The sequence below is a fragment of the Sciurus carolinensis genome, chromosome 5 (assembly GCF_902686445.1).
Source record: "Sciurus carolinensis chromosome 5, mSciCar1.2, whole genome shotgun sequence".
Lineage (NCBI taxonomy): Eukaryota > Metazoa > Chordata > Mammalia > Rodentia > Sciuridae > Sciurus > Sciurus carolinensis.
Window position 1 is genome coordinate 90705995 of NC_062217.1, and position 26867 is coordinate 90732861.

Genomic DNA, 26867 nt, shown 5'->3' on the forward strand with positions numbered 1-26867 from the left:
AAACCGTTGGTAAGGAAAGAGAAAATCTAATTTAATAGTCTAGTGGTTATTTCCCATGTGGGAGGAAGGAGAAGCAAAATATCAAGGGGGCATACACAGTTTTGCATTTGGAACATTTGGATAAGGAAATAGCCTATTTTCCTAATAAAATTCAAGAAAAGCTATGGGATTTTTAAGGTACAACATAACTCAAAGGTAAAGGAACACTGCTATAAATTTAGAATTTTTGTTGACAGATCTAAACATGAATACTTACCTATCCCTGCCCATTTTCATCTTGACACCTTCTGCTAGATATTTAATTGCAGGCTTGAAGCCATATTGGATATAAATCTTTCCTAAAAGTTCTTTTTGCTTGATTCCATAAGCAGCCTACCACATGCAGGGGTTTTTGTTGTTGTTTTATTTTTACTCCAAATTATCATTACTGTCACTTATTGTACAGTAGTATAATATATGGAGGCCATTGGAAGCTATCAGTCAGGGCATAGTGCTTTGCTAGGGCATTTCACCCTCTTTTTTCTACTGTCACTTCCTACCATTTTTTAAGGCTTTTTTTTTTTTTTTTTCCTCAAAACTTCTAGTTTTTCCACAATCTCAGCTTTTTGTCTTCTAATTCTGTTTGTAGCTTGTGGCAGAATTGAAAGATGCAGAGAAAATAAGATAATTAAGTAACATATGAAATGTCCACACATTAGATCAGCCTAAAAAGAAAAGAAACTGAGCCAGTTTTATATTCTGCAGCTTCTGTGTATTTTATAACTCTCCTTTCAGGATATTTTTCTGCATGGAATATATTTCATACCTCACTTTTCCTCCACTGTGCCTCTGCTCTCTCTCCCCTAAAATAATTACTGGCAACCACTGAGTAGTTTCTATTCCTCTTCCAGACCTTAGCTCAGATGTCACTTCCAGAAAGTCATCTCCAACCTCAAGTTTAAGATAGCTGCTCTTCCTGTATGCTTTTGTCATCTCTACACTGCATCCTCTTTCACAGGGCTTGTTGCAGTATGTGGTGTTGCCCATTTCCTAGTTTTATCGTTCCTGCTACACTGTAAGCCTTAGGAGGGTTGGGGCAAGTCTATCTTAGTCACATTTTATTACCAGATGTTGATTGGCTGATCCACACATCTGTATGTCTAACCTCTCTTGAGTGTTATGCTTAAAAATCAGATTACCATGGAAAAGTACTGGGGAACAGTATCAATCAAATTATACTATGTTCATGTACAAATATACCACAATGAATACCATGTTTTTATATAATTATAATGCACCAATTAAAAAAAGAATAACAGAAAGGAGACCAGTAAAGTAGAGCAGGGTATCAGGGGAAGGGAGGAGGAGAAGGAAGATATTGGGGAATGAGATTGATCAAATTATGTACGTGTACAAATACAGAATAAGAATCCCTACTATTATATAAAATTATAATGCACTAATAAAAAATAATAAAGAGCAAAGGAAAAAAAAAACAGACTGACCAGTAGGTTTCTATACTTTTATCCTAAAAGCATCTCAAATCACAGTTGAAATATATACTTATTTTTCTTCGACTTCACTCTATTCAGTGTCTTGTTACTATTTATTTTTCTGTCTTTCTCATTGCTCTGGCCCTTCCTCAAAACTGAGACCAGGTAATCTCTTTATATTATCAGTGATTGACATGAAGACACCTGATTAATTTTTGTTGTGCTGAACAGAGCAATAGAAGTTTTAACCCTTGGGCTCAGAATTTAATATTGCTTTAAGTAATTTCTTTGATATATGATTACTGTTATGATAAGCTCTAGTATTTTTTAAAGACATATGTAAAAAGGATAATTATCATTTGGAGGATATTTTATGAATTGATAAGCTGTTTGTGAGTGAAAAGCTGTTTTTCAAAAAATGTTCTTCTTTTAAAAGAATAGTTTTTACTGTCTGTACAGTGGGAATAAATATTTTCACAAGTAAACAAAAGCTCTACAGATCTGGTTTAATTTTCACTCTTTAAGTAAAGTCTAGTCCTGTTGAATTTGTAAATTTTGACATGAACGTGTCTTTGTTGAAAAATCTTTCCTTTAGGTTATTATCGCACTGAGAGAGATAAGGGAACACAGTATGAACTCTTTTTTAAGAAAGCAGACCTTATGGAATATAGACATGTGACCCTTTTCCGCCCTTTTGGACCTCTCATGAAAGTGAAGAATGAGATGATTGATATTACTAGATCAATTATTAATATCATTGTGCCACTTGCTGAAAGAACTGAAGCATTTGCACAGTTTATGCAGAACTTCAGGTAATTGTCAGGGCTTAATGATTTGACTACATTCTAAAAAAAAAAAATAACATTTTGTGCAGATTTGCTTAATTTATGTTCACTGAATATGATTACTTGGAATTATAGAAAATTTTTATGGACTTTAGGGGAACTTTCCTTTTTTATATTCGCCTATTTTTTTTTTTTTTTTTTTGTGGTGCTGGGGATTAGAACCCAGGGCCTTATGCATGCGAGGCAAGTACTCTACCAACTGAGTTATATCCCCAGCCTGCCTATTCTCCTTTTCTTAAAGAATGTGTAGTATGTTGTATTTCTTGAAAATTTCAACTGTGTTGTAAATTGAGCGTGACAACTATTGGAAACTAAAGTTGATGTCCTTTATGATAGTGTGTGAATTCATTTTCGGACTAGTTGAATTTTTAAGAATTACTTTATTGAGACATTTTATGAACAATAAAATCCATGTATTAAGGATAATTTAAAGGATATTTTAAGAATAAGTCATATTTTCACGACTTTGGACAAATGTATACATTCACAGACTACCCCCACACTCAAGATATAAAGGTTGCTATCTCCCAAGAAAATCCTCTAAAGAACAATTTGAGTTGTAAGGTTGAAATAAATTTAGAAATATAAACATTCAACTAAAATTGGGAGAAAGTCATTCCATCTTGGAGAGTGGAATATTATGTTTTAATTTCTGGACTTTAAATTTGGATATTTTAAAATACAGAAGTATTAAAGAATTAGAATAAGAAAGATATGGCTTTATGATTACACAAATGGTATGCCTTTACTCTATGTACAAACAGAGAAAGAACATGTATCCCATTTGTTCACAATAAAAAAAAAATGAGTCTTAAAAAAAAAAAGGAAATGAGGGGGCCAACTATGTTTAAACAAAAAAATGTTATTTACATTTGCTTGCATAGATTATACAGTCTTTTTAAAATAGTTTGTCATTATTTCCCTTTTAATCGTCCGCATCCCTCCTTCTCTCTTTGTCAAACTGCATTTACTATTCTTTGATAAAATTGAAAAATGAATGGCTGTGAAAGAGAAACATTTGTGAGTATTTGAAATGCAAAGAAATGTCAAGGACCATCAAAAATCCACTTTTATCTGGGAATTCTCTGAGTGCTTTAAATTTTGCCTCTAATTTTTTTAAAGGAAGCAAAGCAAATTTTATCTGCTCAGAGGTCAGTAAGAAATTCTGATTACTGCCAGGTGCATTGATGCATGCGTACAAACTCAGTGGTTTGGGAGACAGAGAGAATGATTGCAAAATCAAGAACAGCCTCATAGAGTTAACAAAGCCCTTAAACAATTTAGCAATACCCTGACTCAAATAATAGCTCAGTTGTAAAGTGGCCCTGGATTAAATCCCAAGTAATAAAAAAAGAAGAAAAGAAACAAACAAAAGAGAGAGAAAAAAATTCTGATTTTTCCATGAGATAATATAATCAGCTTTCTTGCTTTTGTTATTTATTTATTTTATTGCATAATAAATACACTTGGGGCTACAAGTGAGAGTCAATTCAATGTGATTCTTCATACTGTTAGTTGTTCTTGATCCTTCTGAAAATTCTACCCTTTTTTCATGACCAATGAAAATCAGAGCTCTAGGAATTACAATATAGTCATTTTCTATAATGATAAAAATTGACTTGTGTAGAATCATGTGACAGTTAGTTGAGTTTAAGAGATTATTTATTTTATGTCATACCAATACCAAAATTCTGGTTGTAGACCAGAAACCTAAAAAAAAAAAAAAGAAAGATATGGCTTTTATTTTAAATTAATAACTGTCATGTTTTAATTATTTTAATGCACTAGTTTTAGTTCTTTTTTAATCCTAATGTTTATTCTCATATTAAAAGATTGGTTAACACTTTTCTGTAGCATACCTGGAAACCGTACTTCTAAATGAGATCAGATGTATTAAAGCATTGATTTTTTAATCAAGTTTCTTGAAATTGCTTCAGAGGCTACCTTACTCTTTACAGTGGATAATCTCAGTGGTGGCAAATATTTGTTCCTTGATAATACATAAAATTTTTGGAATTATACAGTTTGAGAACAAAATAATTCTTGATCCAAAACTTAAATATTTATCTCTTTGGTTTTGAACTCATTGAACTTACTTCCTTAAATAGCAATCCCAAAGTAAAAGTTTCCGAAATGTTTTGAAATACAATGGTAATGTTAGATTCTTTCCACAGCCCTTCGAGGATTGCATTTATTGACATAGTTTTTGTGTGTTGACTTAATGCTTCATGTGATTTCATTCTTTATTGGTAGTAGCCTCATTCATTTTCTTGTCGAAGCTTCATGTGATTGCATTTTGAGTAGTGCCATCTAGATAATGTTCTTGAATGAACTTTATTTTTCAATTCTTTTAGGGATGTTTGTATTCATCAGGACAAGAGAATTCATCTCACAGTGGTGTATTTTGGTAAAGAAGGTCTATCTAAAGTCAAGTCTATCCTAGAATCTGTCACAAGGTTGGTGAACCATGTCCATAGTAAAGTCCTTGATATATAACATTATTAGAAAAATAAGAATTTCAGATATTTAAAGAGTTATTAATTTTGAATAGCTACTGCTAAGAATTTGGTGGATGGTGATGATTCATTCGTTCCTCATTTCACAAGCAACCCTACACAACTCATCTTCCCTTAACTGCTTAGCAGGCAGCCTGGCAAAATCAGGATGCTCTCCTTCTATGGCCCATTTACCTATATGTTTACTCCTTTTCCTATCTAATCCCTGCACTTTGATACCATCTCTGAGCTTGTCTATTACATGTCACCTTTCTTTTACTCCTTCTTCTCCCCCTATAAATGGTACTTAGATCCCCCATATCTTTAACAAACAAACAACAACAAAAACTCACCTGATTCTGCAGTATACAGAAGCTACTTTTTGTTTCTGTTCTTTCACAGCCAAACCTCACAGAACAGTAGATCTGTAACTAAGCAGTTCATATAGTACCTGGCACATGGTTGGTGCTCAGGTGTGAATGAATGAATTAGTAATTCCTTAATACTTAATTTTTCACTCTTTAACTTCTCAACCTTTTCCTCTCAAGTTGTAGGCCCAAAAGTACAACCCTCTACCAAATTCAGGCTTTTCTCTGTTGTCCTTTTTGACCACTTTTTTATACATTTGACAATCTAACCAGGGCTCCCTCCTTAAACCATGCCTATGTTTGTAAAACAAATAATTTTGTGAATGTAAATATGTCATAACATATCCTGGTTGAATGTCTTCTCTTACATACCAGTTCTGTACCCTTTACTTGTTTTTTACCTTTGTGCTAATTTTTGGCCATTCCCTAAGTGTTCAAATTTGGCTAGCCTTTCTTCTCCAACCATGCAATTAACATTCATTGAATACCCACCTATTGTATTCCAGAGTACACTACTTGGGAGTCTGGGGTAGTTGGAAGAAGACTGAGCACAGCTGAGTACACCCTGCAAGGGCTCTCATATCCTTGATGTACATGAACAGGGTTCATTGTCTTCCCCTTCTCTACACCAGTTGAGGGTGGCCCTCTTTCAGCTCAGAGTGAGACCATTTTCACAAACCTATAGTCCTAATGTTTGAGAGACAGAGTCTTTTACTCATCTTTAAATGTAATTACTTTTGAAGAGTTACTTCCTACTTACATCATAGGATCTCTTCTTCGTCCTTTCCTTGTTACTGCCATTACCTACCCCAGCTCCCCCTCCATTTCTTCTCTCCCTTTCTTCCCTTCCTACTGTTTTTCAATGGCCTACTAAGTACCAAGCATTCACCCCAATATTACTGAAGTTTTCCCTGTGTTGTCAAGACTCCTCTGTGGCAAATGGTAAAAACTTACTTTGAGCTTGCTTAAGGGAAATAGAAATAGTATTAAAGAATCTTGGACACCTTCCAGAAATGAAAGGATTGTTGCAACCAAATTTGGAAAAGAAAAATCAAAAGAACTTTGGGTCTTAGGGACTGGGACCAGAGAATTGAATACCATCAGAATTCTCTTGTCATTGTCTTGTCTGTTTTCTCTGCATGTTGACTTCATTCTCCTGTTGCAGATTGGCTTCTTCCACATGGTGAGGGATATGACTGTTGGCGGCTCTGGGCTCACATCTTCTCAGCTTTGCCATCAGAGAGGAAAGAGCTTTCTCCCAGCTCCAGTTGAGGAAATCCCAGGGAAGGACATTTTGCCCACTCTTGAGCCAATCACTATGGCCAGGTGGGGCAGGGGTTTTGTGATTGACCCCACTTGAGCCTGTTCCCCACTCCTAGGAAATCATGTGGTTGGGCTGGGTAGAATGAAGGGTATTCTGTAATCAGTGCTTCTGCTTGGTACTGGACATGCAGGGTGGTAATGGACAGTTTCCACAAAAGAAGGGAGAGATTTATATGCCATAAAATGAGGAGGAGAGTCATGGGCACCTAGAGCACTTAGAGTCCACTCCATGCATTATTTGAGCCTTTACTTCCATTTCTCCGTTACCCATGCTATACTGTTGTAGGAGTAATCTTCCTCACATGTTCCTGTTTTTGATTCAACTGTATCCTAGTGCAGTGGTTCTCTAGCTTTAGTGTCAGAGGCATCTGGAGGGCTTACTGAAACACAGAGGCTTAGTTCCACCCTTTGCCTCTGAGTCAGTATGTGAGATGGAACCTGAGAATTTGCATCTAACAATGTGCCAGGGGGTGCTGATGCAGTGGGTTTGAGGGCCTCAGGGTGAGAACCACTGTCCTAGCAGAAAACCATACTGACTCCCCCCTTGCCTTTTGGGTTCTTTAACCTTGCATGGTAGGTACACCTCAATCTGAGCCTCCTCTCATTGTTCCCATTTTAGAGACCCTTTGTTCCCATCTGATTTGTCTGACCTCTAAATGCTTTCTACTTTCTTACCTCTTTTGCTTTTGAGAACAATTATTTGGAATGACTCACCACTGCCTTCAGGATTTTAACCCAGGCATAACTCAAGTCCTGCTTCTAATATCTTCTCTAACTACTCCAGACATAGCAATCTCTTCCCAGAACTGCTGTTCATTCATTCATTCATTCAGCAAATACACATTGAACTCCTACTCTGTGAGGACTCTGTGTGCATAGTATGAACAAAACAAAATCCCTGCTCTCATGGAGTCAGGGAGACAAACAAATATATCTGGTGATACTAAGGAAAACAGCCAGGGAAGAGGATGGAAATTAAAGAGTGGGAGGTTGGACTACTTCTGAAATGGTATCTGGAAGTATCACCCTGACAAGGGGGCATTTATGCAGAGACCTTAAAGATGCCCTAAAAGCTCTCTTTGTGTGTATCATTCATGTAGAATTTATTATTGTTGTTGTTACTATCATCATCATCATCATCATCATCATCATCATCATCATCAAATATGATGGCTATTTTTCCATGGATGTATTTCCTATCTCCCTGATAGGTTTTTAGGATTTCAAGGGTCAGTGGCCAGTTGGTAACTAGAAGTCTCATACCACCAATGTATTTCCTCAATTGTGGGCATTTAGTGAATATCTGTCTCTGTTGATGGGAAGTTGATGATTTCCTTTCCCTTGTGTGAATATAAAACCAACATAATAAAATATTTGAAGTATAAAACATTTTGTAAGTTCTGTTGAAGAAAAAGTATTGTTAACTTTAAGTGGGACTTAGCATTTGTTGTATGTGCTTTTCCTCATAGTGAGTCTAATTTTCACAATTACACCTTGGTTTCATTGAATGAAGAATTTAATCGTGGACGAGGACTCAATGTGGGTGCCCGAGCTTGGGACAAGGGAGAGGTCTTGATGTTTTTCTGTGATGTTGACATATTTTTCTCAGCCGAATTCCTTAACAGCTGCCGATTAAATGCTGAGCCAGGTGCGTAAAACATTGGTAGATGAGCTAAATTTAGAATTTAGAACAGCATTGGCATGTCCCATGTTTTAAATCAAGTTAATTTGAGGAAAAGGAGGTTTTAATTAAACTTTAGGATTTTTTTTTCTTGTTATATTAGGCATAATTTAACTGAAATACATAATTTAACTGGAATAATTAAACTGGAAAATTTGACCCTCTGAAATTCATCTTTTGTTCTCTTGGAGCCAAATTCTGTTGGCTACATTTGAAGCCAAATAAAGAAGGCCAGGAATAGAAGACTGGAAATTGATGAGGAGGAAACAACTCAGGTCAGAAAAATAACCATACAGATGGTGTGGAGATAGATGTGAGAGTCAGAAATACTCGGCTTCAGGCAGATAGTGCTCCCCATACACGTGCATGTGCACACATACACACTTGTACACTCATGCAGAGGTCTGGTTACAGGTAGTGTTTGGTCTCCAGACCATGCATTTTAGAGTTATTTACTATACTTTGCTTTATGCTGTAGATATTTTGAAAACAAATGAGCAAATGACAGTTTTATAAATCAAGTTTTATTTTAAATGTAAAATGGCAAGTTTTCTGTATTAAAGATTCTCGACAGGAAAATAATTTCAATAAATATATAACATGGTGATTATAGTAAAAATGTATTGTGTACTTGAAAATTGCTAAGAGAGTAGATTTTAAATGTTCTTACCATAATAAAAAGTGTATGAGGTGATAGGTATGTCAGTTGGCTTGATTTAGTCAATTCACAGAATATACATATATCTAAACATTGCATTGTACACCATAAATAAATAAATTTTTTTCAATTAAATAATTTTTAAATAAAAGAATTTTACATTAAATGCTTTTTCTGTGGAACTCTTCCCATACACGAATGACTAATTTCTTATTAATCAGTTTGGAAAAAGTTGTCAGCTCTCTGAGAGCCTAATGAGTAAATGTGAGTTAGGTTTGTTTTTGTTACTTCAGACAGCATGAAATTCAAAACATGGAAATTGAAGGAGATATATTTGCTCAGTGTAAAAGAAATATTTTTATATCCAGAAATAGATCATCCTCTAAGAAGTTGAGCCTCCCCATCCCTTAGGAGGGTTTGAGTGAAGGTGGCACGATCATCTGTTTGGGATCTTATAGTAAAAAGGCTGCTGTGCTAGGCTGCTTGACAGTTATTGAGCACTTCATGCTACCATGATTGAATTCAGTCATAGCAGAGTTTCATTTTTGAGGGTAGATGAACCAGTTATCCTTTAAGGTCCTTAAGATGCTATCAGTTTGAAAGCTAATGCCAAGATCTTCTGCAAGGGCTGTTAACATCAGATATTTTTAACCCTTATCTAACCCCACTTTTCCAGATCTTGGTTTAAATCTGTCTGCAGTTTATGTTTTCATTATTTTCTACATATCTATGCATTGTACGGTATTCTCTGTATTTACTGTTTTGGATGATTCTGTTTGAAGGGTGGATTTAACTGAAGTTTCTAAGTTTTTTGGTGACTGTCAGATTTTAATTTACATCTATTGCTGCTAATTAAATGCAACAATGAGTAATAGGTGGCTCACCTAATAAATAGCTCAGAGAATACCTTTGTGTATCTCTCCGAAGTTGAAGGAAGTAAATATGTGAAGCATCCTTTAGTCTGTTTTTTCTCTGTTCTTTTGCAGTTGTGGTTTCATAGCCCGACCAACCAATATGTTACAAAATCATGATCATGTTCATCAAATTGACATAATGTTCTATAGATTGAATATTGATAAAATAAATATTCTTAAAATCATGTGATTATAAAAGGACTTTAATAAAATCTCAGTATATATAGTAATAAAGATCAATTCTTCATCTTACAACTTTATTGTATGATATAAACATACATTTTAACTTATAGGTAAAAAAGTGTTTTACCCTGTGGTGTTCAGTCTTTACAATCCTGCCATCGTTTATGCCAACCAGGATGCACCGCCACCTGTGGAGCAGCAGCTGGTAAGACTTTTACACTGCCAGTAAGGAAGGGCTGTTCTTTATGTTTGTTGTACAAATAGAAAACAGAGTTTCAGTGAAAAATGTAGTTATTGTAAACACATTCCCATAGTCTCTTTCACACTCAGTAAAATGCCTTATTGGCTCAAAATTATTGGATGGCAGGCAGGGGGTTGGGGGAGGGGTGGGAAGAGTTAGATCACAGAGAAAAACCTCATGTTCCAGAATTTGAAATTACACATATTTGCCAACTTATTTTTACTAATACTAAAACTTTAACTTTCAAAACTCCACTGACTCAGGATGGGTATAGCTCTGGCAGAATGCCTCTGGTAGAACGCATGCAGGTGGCCCTGGGTTCTATCCCCAGCACTTGGAAAAACAAAAACCTCCACTAACTAGAAATTAAAACTCCTGCCAGATCAACTAAGAAGAAATATTATACTAAGGAAATTACTTAGAAAATCATGGGCTGGGGATACAGCTCAGTTGGTAGAATGCTTGCCTCATAAGCACAAGGCCCTGGATTCAGTCCTCAGCACCACAAAAAAAGAAAAAGAAAGAAAATCATGGAATGAGGATGCCATAATCAAAACTTATGGCTGTTACCAAACTGTACTTACATATGCCATTAAAAAGTTTTAAATAAACATTATTTGGAATAATTTAAGTTTACAAAGAAGGAGTTCCTGTACTCCAGCCCAGCTTCCCTTAATTTTTATATAACTATAGTACATTGGTCAGAATTAAGAAAGTAACACTGTTGAGTTACTACTAACTGCACTACAGATTTTATTAGAATTTCACCAGTTTTCCTACTGATCTTTTTTTTCTGCTCCAGGATCCAGTCCATGATACCAAATTTCACATAGTATAATCTTTTAATGTTAGAATTAAGAAAATTAAAAACAAATGAACTAAGTCCTCAATTGAAAACTTCAAGGAAAGCAAGAGGAAAGAGATAAAAGCAAAATTAATGAAGTAAAAATAGGTCAACAAATTTAGGAGCTTATTGTTTATGTGCAGAAAATATTTTTTTAAACTATAGAGTGGGCTAATTTGGGGTAAAGAAAACCCACTACATTGAAAATTAGAATATGAAAAATATGAGAGAAATTAATTTTACATAGTAAGTTGAAAAATTCTAAATAGAAGGAAAAATTTGAGAATTTATAAGATATTAAACAAGATAAGTTCTTGTTAGAATTTTATAAATAAGGGTGAAGAACTAAGAGGGTTTTAAAAAATTAGAACAGTTATCAAAAAGTTATATTGTATGTACATAAATGTTTTGTTGATGAGTTTTTCCAAACTTTCAAAGAATAGGTAATATTAATGACTTACGGTCTACATAAAATATTTCATCTCAATACCAATACCTGGCAGAGCATGCACACACACACACACACACACATATACATACATATTTCCCTCCACTTTATCTGTAGGACAGTATTACTTAGGAATATAGACACAAAATCAGAATGACAAACAGCACTGACGTCTACCTTATCCAATACCCCAAATTCTTTAAAAATTAAAAAGAAAGTACATTAATATTGGAAAATGAGAAAAGCCATTAGTAGACATAAATTTTGAGAAATTTCTATCAGATGACAACAGTTGGCATACAATTGCTAGAGGAGAGAATAGTCTAGAACATGTTCAGGAGAGCAATGAGTGAAGAGGGGTCTGCTTTGCATCCATCCTCTGAACTCATAGCAGACAGAGTAGAGGGAACCCATGCTGAACAGCACTGAGAAGCAGACATTATAAGGATCCACCATTAGGCTACAGAAGTGCCCTCTAGTCCCTGGAGCTGGAGAGGCAGGTCAGGGTAGATAGGAAGCCCCGCGTAGACTCCAAAGATGAGCTACTGTGAGCACATTCTTCCTGTGACCACATTCTGCCCCTATTCTATTACTGGAGATAGTCTTCTATAATCATGACTGACAGCCATGGATTTTTGAAACAAGAATGAGTAGCAGTTAACCAAGACTAATCAAATGTTTAAGGAAAACTAGTACTATGAAATTTTAATAAACAGAAAAATTAACATGAGAATATGAATGTAGGTAGAAAATAACTTTAAAATACATATTATCTTTATGATCATTAGAGAAAACATTAAAAAATCTTATCTTATGATGTGTTGGTAAAAAGAACCAGACTTGGAAATTATGAAAAAATAAAAATCAGTAAATGGACAGAATAGCGGAATGATCACAGGTGAAATGGCACATATGACCAAGAGATAATGAGAGAGAAAGACTGAGACATGGAAAATCAGTTCATAAGCTCTCAAATTGTTTAATAGAAGTTCCAGAAAGAGAAAAAAAGGACAATAGGGAAGGGAGGATATGGAAGAAAACTTGGCAGAACTAAGGAAAGATAAGTCTTTCTGGCATTTGAGAGCAGTGAAGGGAAAATCCTGGTACCATCCAGAGACACTAAAAATAGCATAACCCAGCTTGTCCACAAAGAAGTAAGAATCAGATTGGCATTCACCTTTTTGATAATATTGGTGCTAAAAAATAAGCAATACTATGAAAATTCTGAAAAATAATCTTTGCTTATTAGGAAAAACTAAAACAGGGTGAGGTGAACTGTTTACTGTTATGCAACTTTTCTGTAAATCATTACAAAATAAAAAACTTTTTAGTAAACTTAATTGAAAAACAGACTAAAAGACAAAACTAAGTGCCAAGTAGTACAACTAATTAGAACATATTTTAAAAATAATAAATTTCTAAAAAGAATAGAACTTAGAAAGATAAAATGAACTTTTAAAAAAATTTTAACTGATACATAAAAAATTACACATATTTATAAGTATCATGCAATGTTTCCATATAGGTTTAAATTGTGTAATAATGTTCAAAACATATTTAAATATTTATTGTTTCTTTATGTGAAAGTGTTTAAAATTCTTTCTTCTACATTTTTGAAATATGCAGTACATTTTCATTATTTATGGTCACCCTACTGTGCAATAGCACACCAGAGCTTCTTACTCCTATCTATAATTCAGTACTCACTGATCAACATTTTCCCATCCCTTTCTTCTCCCTACTCTCCCCAACCTCTGATAAACCACAATTCTTCTTTCAACTTCTAAGTTAAACTCTTTTATATTCCACATATGAGTGAGATCAGAAAATGAACTTTCAGTCAGGAGCCTGGAAGACATTGTCTTAACCCAGGGATAAAGAAATACGTGACCATTGGTTCTCAAAACTCAATGTCATCAAAAACAAAGAAGACTGAGAAACAGTAGGCAAGAGGAGACATGACAATTGAATGCAATGTAGTTCTCTTGACTAGATGTGAAACAGAAAAAATACATTCCAGGAAAAATTGGTGAAATCCAAACAAAGTTTAGAACTTAGTTGATAGTAATGTGCCAACAATGATTCTTTAATTTTGACAAAATACACTGCCCCAATGTAAGATAGTAACATTAGGAAAAACTAAAACTGGGTGAGGTAAACTGTTCAGTGTTATGCAACTTTTCTGTAAACCATTACAAAATAAAAAAAAAAAAACTTTTTAGTAAACTTAATTGAAAAACAAACTAAAAGACAAAAATAAGTGCCAAATAGAGTAAACACAGAATAGTGAAAAGGAATGTAAGAACACAATAATATTCTTTTCTGGCTTGGAGAGATGTGGAGAAGAATGATTTGAATACTGATTCATTCTGCATGTTGCATAGCAAAATAAGTTTAAGCACTTCAATTTCTCATTTCACCACTTGTAATCTTTGCAGATTGCCTAACTTTTCTACACTTCAGTGTCCTCACTTAAGACAAAAACTTGCTCTGTTTAACGTTTAAAGTTACATTAAAAGTAAGTCAGTAATAAACACAATAGAAAAAATGAGTTAGAAACCATTTGCTAATAATTCACAATAAACATTTAAATAGTCATCCTTGCTAGAAATAAATTAAAACAGCAATATAATACTTTTTTCTGCTGTTTTTTTTTCTTTTTAGTTGTTGATGGACCTTTATTTTATTTATTTATATGTGGTGCTGAGATTCAAACCCAGTATCTCACACATGCTAAGCAAATGCTCTACCACTGAGCTACAAACCCAGCCCTTTTCTGCTGCATTTAAAAATCACAGCCATTGCAGTGAGGCTAGTGGGAATGTAGGCCAGCTCTGTGGGTCAGGAGGTTTTAACAGGTTCATACCTCTGATCCAGCAATTTTCACTCCCAAGAGTCTCCTGAGCAAATAATCAGAGCTATAGAATAGCAGTATGTATAAATTAACAATATTAAAGGCAAGCAAAACTCTTAAATAATAAGAAATTGAATTGTAGTACTTACTGTGGTGAATATTATGTATCAAAAGGAAAGTGTATGAAATGTAAATAAAGTACATACAGTAGTACGAATGTAGAGGATATATAAAATTAAAAATAGGAGTTGGTATGTATAGTTTCTGACACTTTAATGATAATTATAGCTAATATTTTAATGTGCCCTTTACTGTGTGCACAGTACTGTTCTGTTTTACCTACATGTTAATTCATTTAGTCCTCCTGACAACCTCTGCAGTAGGTGCTATTGTTACCCCCCTTTTGACAGATGAGGGCACAGCTGTGCTATGATTGAATGCAAGCCCAAGTGCATAGCCAGCTGGAGGGGGCCCCAGGCAGCGTGCTCCACACTGTCCACTCATGCACTATGCAGACCACCTCTATTGTATTAAGTCATCAAATATTGAGGGTCCATTCTATGGCAGGCAGTATTAACCTCTGGAACCCAAAACCCTATAGTCGTAGTGATAGCTCATAATGATCTTTATTCTGGTAATAGAAGATGGGGGCAGGGAATCATATAATAAATGCTATGCAGATCATTAAAACAGGCCAAGTTGTGAAGATTGATGAAGTGATTTCTGTGGTATGTTCTGTCAGAAAGGTCTTTCTGGGGACTTTAGAACATCAGCCATGGCCCCCTTCTCCCTCCCAGGAGAAATCTGTATTATTACTTTTAAATAAAACCTGCTTAATATGCTTGCAAAAAAAAAAAAAAAAAAAAAAAAAAAAAAGAAAGGCCTTTCTGAGATGCCACTGAAGGAACTATCCAATGGCAGGAACCAGCTAAGCAGTAACTGGGGCATGTGGCTCCAGGCAGAAAAAACAGCTGCTGAGTCTCCTGTGGTTGGGCAATAGCCAGGAGGCAAGGCACACGAAGCTGAACCAGTCTGTGTGAAGGTCCTGAGAGAAGTTTGAATTTTATGCAGAGTGTTAGCATTTGGAAGAAAATAAATAGTGTGCAGCACTAGCAAGAAGAAGCCACTTAGGCTTTTACAATAGTCAGGAGAGATGATAGTGACTTGGGAAAGGGTGTAATTGTGGAGAGAGGTTTGGGTACAATTTAGAGATCAAACTAACAGATGATGCTGATGGATCAGATGTGGGAGGACTGAGGATAAGAGGAGTCAAGGGAGGAGAGATCAGGACTTCAATTGGAGCCCTGGTGGGTGTTATTTTTTAGACATCCAAGGGAAGGTACCATTTGCCAACTGGTTTGATGAACCTAGTGTTCTGTGAGGGACTGAGGGCTAGAAACTCTGGTTATATGTGGATAACTGCATCTCCCACTTGCTTACAAGGCAAAAAAATTAATAAGGAATGCAAGTAAATACTACTAGGATTATGGTTAAATTTGAGTTTTCTTTGACTTCAGTAAAAATGAGTTACTTTAAAAATCAAACAAAACTAATGATTCTTTTCCTCTAGTTTGATAATAACTGAAGTTACAAGGTCATAATATTTATAAAATCAAAATTGGTGTGTAGTAGAGATGTCAAAGTGAGTGTTTTAGTTTAATACTTTGTACCAAGGTTATATTTCAACTAAAGAGATAAGAATATTAGAGTCTGGTCTTGTTTTGCCACTAAAATAATTCTCTTATAAATTCACTTATTCTTTCAACAGATACTTATTGAAAGCTTACTGTGTACCTGGTATTGTTCTGGGTGCTGTGGATATAACAATAATCATAACTGCGAAAGTTCTGCCCTCAGGGAACTTTACATTCTAGAAGGGGAAGAAGTGCCCCCATGGGTGAAAAAATGGAAAAGGAGCAGTTGTATTTCATCTGTCAGCTCCAACTTGAGCCAAGCCCTTGGGGTTGCCTGGTTCATTCTGTTCTCCAGTTGGTTCTTCCAGCACAGCACTATTTCAGACTGTCCCACTCTTATCAAAATTAGTCTCCTGTATAGAACTTGATGTTCCTTTCTCCAGAAATGTCCCTGTGGCTACCGTACAGATTCCTCAGATTCATTATGACCAGAACACAACTCTGCATTGTTCCTTTCTGGCCTGACCCTTCTGACCCTTTCCCTGGGCTCCATCTCCAAGAAAAACACCTTCACAGATCCTAAAGTCTTTCATATCAATACTTCTCTTTCTCTGTCTCTGTCTCTCTCTCTGTCTCTCTCTCTCTCTCTCTCTCTCTCTCTCTCTCTTCTCTGTCTCTCTCTCTCTCTCTCTCTCTCTCTCTCTCTCTTTCTCTCTCTCTTTCCCCGTACATACCTAAATAATATATACCACCTGTTTCCTATTCCTGGTTATATTTCTTGGCCTCTTAATTGGCCTCCCTTCTTACCTCTTCTAATCTATTCTCTGTTATCTGTATTCCAGCCAAAGCGATCTTCCAAAAACATCACATTACTTCTTCTCCAGCTCTTCAAAGAAGACCCATTGCCATTAGGATAAACCCAAAGCACATGACCAGGTACACAAGGATGTACCATGTATATCCTTGCACATTCTTCTAGGCCAGGGGTCAGCACGTATTGCTTGTGGTCCAAGTCTGCCCTTCTACCTTGTTTTATATTGCCTACAAGTTACAAGTTATGTTTACAATGTTAATGAAAAAAAAATTAAATAATATTTCATGACATGAAAATTATATGAAATTCAAATTCCAGTGTCTATAATAAAGTTTACTGGAACACAGCAAACTCATTTGATTATTTATGATGTGTGACTGCTTTCATAGTATAGGCACAGTACAAAAATTGTGACAGATTATATGTTCCTTGAACCTGAAATATGTACTCCATGGCCTTCTACAGGACAAGTTTGCTGAACCTTCTCTGCACTATAGTCACCTCTTCTACTGACTCTAGCATTTAGTCTCCACCATCCTTAACCTACCATGCTCTCCCATTTGCTGACCTTTGTACAAACTGTTCTTTTGCCTGAACTCTCCCCTAGCCCATCATCTTTCACTTGTTCATTTGTCTATCATATCCCAGCTCCAGCTTCATTCCTGGAGGAAACTATCTTAGTATGTTACAGTTTGTGTGAGGCACCTCTCTTTTCTCTTGTTCTCATATCCAGATTCTTGCTTCTTACCCAAGTCAAACACAATGGCCAGTCATATCCACAGCCTCTTTGCTGTGCACTCTTCTCCTTTTTTCCTTGCTCCTTCCAGTGTTCCCACAGAACTCCATCTCTGTCACCCAGACCACAATGCAGTGGATGTATAGCCCTAATCCATACACATGTGGCTTTAGAGTTTCAGGCTCCTGGACTGCTCTGTAGTCCTGTGCTTTACACTCTCTGTCCTTGAGGCCGCACTGGACTCTCCTACCATCCCAGCACCCTTCACCCTCCAGTTATCTTGCTTCCTACTTCACTTGGAAAAGAAAAGCAGCCAGTTCTCTTCCTTGTTATCATCTCAAGAGTTCTGTCACCCTTATTGTCTCAACTTAGCACATTCTCAATGAAATAACTGTTTGTATCCTTTCTTAAGGCCAGCCCATCCTTTTGTGATGATCTAGACTTCATCTCTCCTGTCTTAACAAGGACGTCCTCTAGCCAGTCTTCCCCTCTCCTGTCTTAACATTTTGCCTCTTCTAAATCATTCCCATAACCATACAAAAATAGTGTATACCACTTATCTTTAAGAAATATTAAAAGCCCCCTCTTGACTCAAGAGCCTTACTTCCTGCTCTTGCTGCAGTCCTTCCTTTGTTATTTGTTAAATGCTACAAGCATGTTTCTGCCAGAGTCATCTTGTGCGCTGCCCTCCCTGTCTGCAGTGATCTCTTCCAGGTAATTTGCATAGCCCCTCCTCCATTTCATTCAGGTTCCTGCTCAAAGTTTACCTCCTCAGAGAAGCCTTTTATGGCAATTATGTAAGAAAGACTTTTCTTTTGCCATGCTTACTTCTTGTCCTGGAAAGTATTGTCACCTGAAATGTATATGTATTTATTTGCTCATTTTCCACAAAGCCCTCATTTTATATTTCTTTCTCTACTTGGACTTCAGCAGTGACAACTTCATTTTTAATTTGACTTCCCTCTTGGTGGAAAAGAACTCAGCAGTTCCAAGCTTTGTATGCGAATCCTATACCAGGGGTTGGCAAACTTTTCTGTAAAGAACCAGATAGGGAATATTTCTATTCAGCTGCACCACTGTAAATAAAATAGCTTACAAAAGTAGACAGTGGGTCAGAGTTAGCCCAAGGCTGTAGTTTGCTGACCCCTGTCTTATACTATACAAAAAGAGCAAGTAAATTCTCTAGTAGTTCTCTAGGAAGAATAAGAGGGCTTTGTTTTCCAGTCCCCAACAACCCTCCCTTTTTAGCTTGTTTGCCTGAATTTTGTCTAATGCCTGTTGCAAACTGCTCCCTAAAGTAAATTGAATGAGACCATTTCACTGGTACAGAGTATTCATGCCTTGCTCAGAATCTACCAGGTGACAGGAGCTTCCCAAAGCATGAACTGCATGGGGCCAGGTAATTACCAGAACAAAACTGTACATCAGGAAGGGGCCTGGAAAATAGTGTTGGGTAGGCACCCAAATCAGGTCTTTGTATAGTTAATTATGGTGCATTGTAGTATATGTTTGTGTAACTCTTGTCCTCCTAGAATGTATACCTCTTGAGGTCAGGACCACACTATTTGATTATTAGTCACCAGCTTGCATCTTTTTTTTTTTTTTAAGTTTTTTATTTTTACAGACTGCATTTTGATTCATTGTACATAAATAGGGTACGACTTTTCATTTCTATGGTTGTACACCATGTAGATTCACACCATTCATGTAATCATACATATACATAGGGTAATACTGTCTGTTTCATTCTACTCTTTCTGAGCCTCACCCTCTCCCGCCCCATTTTCCTCTACATCATCCAAAGTTCCTTCATTCTTCTCTTCTTCCCTCGATATATATTGTCATGCACTTATCAGAGAGAACATTTGGCCTTTGGTTTTTTGGACTTGGCCTATTTCACTTAGCATGATATTTTCCAACTTCACCCATTTACCAGCAAATGCCATAATTTTATTCTTCTTTATGGCTGAGTAATATTCTATTGTGTATATATACCACAGTTTCTTTATCCATTCATCAATTGAAGGGCATCTAGGTTGGTTCCACCATCTAGCTATTGTGAATTGAGCTGCTATGAACATTGATGTGGCTGCATCACTGTAGTATGCTGATTTTAAGTCCTTTGGGTATAAACTGAGGAGTGGGACAGCTGGGTCAAATGGTGGGTCCATTCCAAGTTTTCTGAGGAATCTCAGTACTGTTTTCCAGAGTGGCTGCACCAATTTGCAACTCCACCAACAGTGTATAGAGTACATGGCACTGACACTTGAGAAAATCTTTCAAGTTGCACTTGAATGTACTGTTACCAGATTATTTTTGCAGTATTATTTTTAGGAAGGAAAAATGGAATCTACCTGCTATTTCAGTATGTTAGCACTAAATGAATCATGGTATATCCATAAAATGGGCTTTTTGTCCAGCTTGCATCTTGTAATGAGCTCAAGCACTTTTACCACTTGAAAGTGGTAAAAATCCTTGGCTCATACAGATTACTATATTTTTGTTTTTTGTAAGAAGTTAGTAACAAAAATCCTTTATCAGTAATATAAATAATAGGAGAAGAGTATCCTGTGGAAAAGAACTTGTTTCATTGTTGATTAAAACTTCTAGTTCTTGAGGAATTAAATTATTTTTTATTTTTTTAACTTGAGGTTCACAAAAAGGATTCTGGTTTTTGGCGAGATTTTGGCTTTGGAATGACTTGTCAATATCGATCAGATTTTCTAACCATTGGTAAGTATACCTTACATTTAAGGATGGGACTTTACATATTTATTATAGACTTTATGGCATTTTTCAAAAATATATCATATTTGGGTGTTTTTCTTTTAAATCATGAGTATCTGGGGTTATACTAAGAAATGTAAAAGGTAAAGTGAGTTTATAATTAATGTCTTTGATGAACAAAGATAAAGATAAAAGTTTAATATTTGCTAGTTCCTTTGAAATCAAAACACCAGTAGTTTTTTTAAAAACACCTGTTTAATATGTTGCCAAAATTGTAGTTGATTAGAATACTCTTTAAAAAGGACTCTCTATAACCTACTGTTGTATTCCTGGGTTGTTACAGCTGCAAGTCGTCTTACGTTATCTAGTTTAAGGATTTTCATATTTTCTTTAGAGATGAAGTTCATTTTAATTGTCTATTAACTGTTATGTAAAATCCCAGTGTTTAGGAAAAAATGAGATTTTCTATATAGCTCTGATTGAAGTGGGAGTCAGTGGCTAAGATGTCCATCCCGTAAGCTCAAAGTTATGGTGAAAACTATGATCTAATCTCCACACCCCTCCTCCAGCTTCAGTCTTACCCACCAAAAAAGTGTCAGAGAGCCAGGCTTAGTGGCACATGCCTATAATCCCAGCCACTTGGGAGGCTTAAGGCAGGAGGATGGAGAGTTCAAATCCAGCCTCAGAAACTTAGTGAGGCCTAAGCAACTCAGCAAAACCCTGACTCTAATAAAATATGAAGGGCTAGGGATGTGGCTTAGTGGTTAAGCACCCCTGGATCAGTCCCTGGTATCAAAAAAAAAAAAAAAAAGTGTCAGAGAATAGTTTAGGAAAGCATGCTGACCTGAACTGCATATCTCCTAATTCATTTAGTGATTCTCTTACCACATCATTGTGGAATTCATATGCCTTATGTACATTTTAGTTTCATATGATATTCATTTTTAAATTGGCCATTTGTTTTGAAAGTCCCTCCAGCTATCTCTTTATAGGAAGTAATGATAAAAAAGACTATTAAATGAAACTAATGCCCTTTTCCCTGATTTCTTATTTAATAAAACTGTAAACATTCACTATCTTTCAAAAACAGAAATACTAATCTAAAAGTTCTCTGATTCTATTTTTAGTTCACATATACTGTTGAGTTGTTCTAATGATTTTCTCATTTCATTATTTTAACTCCAGAATTTCCATTTTGTTTCTTGTTCTATATTTGTAATTTCTCTTTAATACTATTCTGTATTTGATGAGATTGTTATCTTACATTCTGATACGTCTTTCAGCATAAATTCTTTTAATAATTTGGATATATTTATAATGGCTGCTTTGGAATTTTGTCTGTGAAAGCCATATCTGGGCCCTGTCATAGGACCCTACTTTTTTTTTTTTTTTCATACTTTGTAATTTTTTTCTTGAAAACTGGACATTTTGGCAATATTTTATGGCAACTCTGGATACTGATTCCCCCTGCTTCCACAGCTTGTTTTTCCTTTTCCATATTTATTTATTTATTGACTTGGTAGGACTATTTAGTGAATTTTCCCATCCGCACCCTAACTCCCCCCCAATACGAAACCTCTGATGTCCCTCCTCAGGACATGTGCACAGTTTCTCCAGTGGCACTGGATTTAGCATGGCTCTTTTTGACTCTTACCATGCCCTTGTTGGTATTACTCTCAATGGTTAGGAATCATTGATTGCTCACTAATTGCTGTCTTGTTTTTGTCAATGTTTTTTTAGGGGTAATTTTTGAGGCAAGTACTTGGACCCCAGAAGGGATCTTCTTCCTGTTTCTGCTCTGGTTCTCTCTGGTAAACTCACTAGCCTACAGTTCATCTTTTTGCCCTCATGGAGTTACCAGCCTCTTAAGTGCTTAAAACCAAAATCTCCATTATTTTCAAAATCCCCCTTACAACTTGAACTTCTTTCTCTATACCATGTTTCAAATTAAGTCAGATTCTTTGGAGCAGTTTATTCTTGTAGACTGTCTCTTTCCTTAGAAAGAGACATTCCCACTACTCTGGAGCTGAGAATGGGGACAGTAGCACACTTCTCATAAAGCAAAATGAACACCCCTGCTTTATGAGTAGGATGCTGGGTAGGGGCAGTAAAGCCCCCAATATTTTCTACCTACCTTGTCCAGAGTAGAGCCCCTATGCTAATGGTGTGGACTGGTGAAAAAGAGAGTTTCCCATTTGGAATTTCACCTCTTTCATTTGGAGCTTCTATCTCTTTTCTTCATTTCATCTATTATTTATTAGTATTCCCATTATGTATATGTTACACCTTTTGTACTTGTCCCACATATCCCTTCTGTATCTGAATCTGGGTCTAATGATTACTTTCTCTTCAAACTATTTTTTTCCTTTTATGATGCTTGTATCTTGTTGTTGTTGTTGTTGAAAGCTGGGCTTTATGTACTGAGTAAGAACAACTGCACTGAGAACCTTAGTGATGTGGTGATGAGGTATGGAGGGAGGAGTGGTAAACTATAGCACTATGATTAGGTCTCAGTGTTTTAGTGAGCTTGTGCCTCTGGACTGTGAACTTCACACATCCTTTTCAGTTCCTCTTCTCCTCGAGGACCAGATGGCTAGAGGAACTAAAATTGATTATTTCCCTTCCCCCAGGTCATTTAGGCTAGGTTGTTTCTCCTGAGGTCATGCCTTATTAATAAGAACAGAATGCTCTGACATATTTCAAAATGGTTACCTTTGCCTCCTTCCCCTTGCCAGAAACATAAGAGGATCTTTATCTTTCTCTGATCTTCACTATGAGATCTTGGTAGAGCTTCTAAAGGTAAAACTCTCAAGTGTGGGGATTCCAATATGACTGGGGCCTCCTGAGTTTTTAACTCTCAGATTTGTCTACACTGAGCATCTAGCAGTTTGGCAATTACAGGTTTTCCTACCTCTGTACTGTCTCCTGCAGAGACTTCTTCTCTAGTAATCTATGATTCTTTTTATCTACCTACTAGTCTCTCCAAAAACTGTAGGGGGCAGAGTTTTATCCTATGACCTCTTTTCTCTGAGAGATCTAAAAGGAATTGTTGATTTTTCAGTTTGTTCAGCTCTTTATTTATTAGGACCAAGTGATAATTTCTAGGCTCCCAAAATGCCAAACCCAAAACCAGGAGTTCCCCATTTATTTTTAAATATCCTGCATTATTGTATTTGAAGAGCTTATTCATATCTATAAGGAAGAAAAGCTGAGATGTGATCAGACATAGCATTTTGTAAAGCTATAACAATTTAAAGCAATGGTTTATAGAGTTCTCAGGACTATTGTCTATCCTGCAAATGTGAAATTAAGTAGGATAGTTATTTGGAAGGAGATGCAATTTAGAAACTTAGCTCTTAAAGAATTTTTCTCAGCTTTTAAAATACTGTTTTCTAACTCTTCAAAAACTCCATGTGTTTTACATCCTTCTTTTAAAAGTCGTTCAGCTTGAAACCAGTTTAAAAATAATCTGAACTCTATTTCCCACATCATTGTCAGCCCACTGTTGTTAGCCTCTGCTCCATAGCTCTGTCAGAATTGTTCTAGGCAGGGTTATAAATAGCATTTATGCTGCCAGTATATTGATTCTTTTTCAGTTCTTAAGTAGCACACCTGACAGCTTCTTCCTTGAAGCACTTACTTTTTATTTTTTTCTATTTACTACAAGGTGTGTTTTTTTATTTGTTCTTCTTAGTAATACATGACAGTAGGATGTATTTTGATATATAATACATACATGGAGTGTAACTTCCCATTCTGGTGGTTGTACATGGTGTTGTACATGATGTGATTCACGTACATTGGTCGTATATTCATATATAAACGTAGGAAAGTTATGTCCAATTCATTCTACTTTTTCCCATTCCCATCTCCTTTCCCTTCCCCCCATTCCCCCCTGTCCAATCTAGTGAACCTCCACTCCTTCCCCCTACCTTGCCTATTTTGTGAGTCAGCATCCACATGGCAGAGAGAATATTTGGCCTTTGATTTTTGGGGATTGCTTATTTGACTTAGCATGGTAGTCTCCAGTTTCATCCATTTACCGGCAAATGCCATAATTTCGTTTCTCTTTATGGTGAGTAGTATTCCATTGTATATATATACCACAATTTCTTTATCCATTCATCTGTTGAAGGACACCTAGGCTGGTTCCATAGTTTGGCTACTGTGAATTGAGCTGCTATAAACATTGATGTGCCAGCATCACTATAGTATGCTGATTTTAAGTCCTTTGGGTATATGCTGAGGAGTGGGATAACTGGGTCAAATGGTGGTTCCATTCCAAGTTTTCTGAGGAATCTCCATAGTGCTTTCCGGAGTCGTTGCACCAATTTGCAGTCCCATCAGCAATGTATGAGTGTTCCTTTTCCCCCATAACCCTTGAGGCATTTTCTTCAGTTGACTACTGAGATGACATCTTCTCCAGAGATTTCCACTGATTTGGATTCATTTCTCAATCTCTTTTGCTGACTTACCTTTCTTTGCAAGAAATTGGCATTCTTTTTTTTTTCTTTTCTTTTCTTTTTGCTACCAGGGATTGAACCCAGAGATGCTTAACCACTAAGCCACATCTCCAGATATTTTTTATTTTTGAGACAGGGGTCTCACTAAGTTGCTTAGGGCCTCACTAAGTTGCTGAAGCTGGCTTTGAACTTACAATCCTCCTTCCTTGTCCTAACGAGCCTCTGGGATTATAGGTGTGTACCATGGTTCCTGGCTTAGAAATTGTCATTTTTTAGTGTTTAGACCTCAGCCCTATTTTTCTTATGAATTTCTTCAATAGTTTCATTCATTCCTGTGACTGTAAATCATCTGCGTATCTATTCTAGATTTATATCTCCATTTTGACCTTTTCTTCTGTTCTCCCCTCAGGAAAGTTTTCTGTAACCCAGAGAATAGTATAGGTGATTTGTATTTCCTTCTCCTTTATTGATAGTGTAAAACGTTAAAGTTTACGAAGTGTTCTCAAATATCTAATCTCATTCTGATAGTCTCGGCAACTGAACTTGAACTCTAGAGTTTAACTAAATTATCAACATGTAACTGAACTTCCAAAGTAATAGTTCAGGTCTCTGCATCAGTGCTTTTGTGCTGTATCATGCCATCTCACTTGAAGCCAGAACTTTTAAAATCTTTTTGGTGTCTGCTTGTCCTCTGGCTGTCAATTACTTACGGTGTCAATTTTGATCCTACCAGGTGGATTTGACATGGAAGTAAAAGGTTGGGGTGGAGAAGATGTTCATCTTTATCGAAAATACTTACATGGTGACCTTATTGTGATTCGAACTCCAGTTCCTGGTCTTTTCCACCTCTGGCATGAAAAACACTGTGCAGATGAGCTAACCCCTGAGCAGTACCGCATGTGTATCCAGTCCAAAGCCATGAACGAGGCTTCTCACTCCCACCTGGGAATGATGGTCTTCAGGGAAGAAATAGAGATGCATCTTCATAAACAGGCATACAGGACAAACAGCGAGGCTGTTGGTTAACAAAATCATTAATGCATAACAGTCTGAACCACAAACCAGCACTATTTATTTAGCCTTAATTCCAGTTCCAGATGCTGTGCCTCTTCCAGAAAAGACTTGTTTATTTTTCATGTTCTTTCTGACATTACTTTAGCAGTTCAACTTGATAGAAGAAAAAAACAAGTGTTTCATCACAAAACCTATTTTGCGACAATACTGCACTATGGAATAGTAGACAAAATGAAATCTGCTTGTCCCAAAAGTAGATTTGAATCAGTTTTCTACCTGATGCCTGTGTTCTGACTGTATGTGGGATTGCATGCTTTGATGGCATCTGGTGGAAGGATGGAAAATGCTGGGCTGATGGTGGGTCAATCAGCACATTGCTTGCAGATGGGACCGAGTGATACAGATGAGGTGCAGGAACAGATATTATATCTTCATTTCACCTGCTGACCACTACGTCAGTCAATATGATTTTTGGTTTGTTTTGTTTTTCTTTGTTTTTTCATGGTACTGGGGATTGAACCCAGGGACCTCTACCACTGAGCTCTATACCCAGACCTTTTTATTCTTTGAGACAGGGTCTTGCTAAGTTGCCAAGGCTGGCCTCCAACTTGCAGTCCTCCTGCCTCAGCTTCCTGAGTAGCTGGGGGCATGCACCACCATGCCCAGCAACTGCTTCATTTTGAAAGGAAGAACTTTCATTGATAGCTTAAATAATCCTTTTTTACTGAAGCAGATAATAATTAAATGACACATCTGAAATTCCCAACCCATCAAGAGAAGGCAGAAACCAAAACTCCTTAACTTAATGTTGCTTAACCCTCAAATGTCTGTTTTTAAATAAGTGGATAATAGTAGAAAATAGTTTAGAATCTATGACTTGATTAAAAATGTTATTACACTATCAATATGTTGGGGATTAGTAGTCAAAGTTGCTATTGACTGTTTTGAACAAACAAATGTGGAAGCATTTTATCAGAGCATTTAATTATATTGGAATGCAAGATACTAGCTATGTTTGAACATCAAGTTTATGTAAGTAAGATACATCAGGGCCTTCCTAAGGAGGCTCAGAATAAATGAGCATAGTATGTATTTTTGCTTTATATTATCTCATTTAGCATGGATCCATATGTATTTATTATCCTTTACTTTC

General features: G+C 36.2%; 1 protein-coding gene across 8 annotated transcripts in view; it reads left to right on the plus strand.

Annotated features, from left to right (window-relative positions):
- Csgalnact2 (chondroitin sulfate N-acetylgalactosaminyltransferase 2) overlaps window positions 1-26867 on the plus strand; it is a 53841-nt gene that overhangs the window by 11602 nt on the left and 15372 nt on the right. For 2 of the 8 annotated variants that reach the window (XM_047554004.1, XM_047554005.1), the window contains exons 3-8: window positions 2068-2284; window positions 4672-4773; window positions 7973-8151; window positions 10050-10144; window positions 20162-20243; window positions 25434-26320. In XM_047554004.1, the coding sequence (XP_047409960.1) occupies window positions 2068-2284; window positions 4672-4773; window positions 7973-8151; window positions 10050-10144; window positions 20162-20243; window positions 25434-25726 (968 nt within the window). In that variant the 3' untranslated portion in view covers window positions 25727-26320. The other 6 variants (XR_007108843.1, XM_047554006.1, XR_007108844.1 and 3 more) reach the window with 6 other exon arrangements.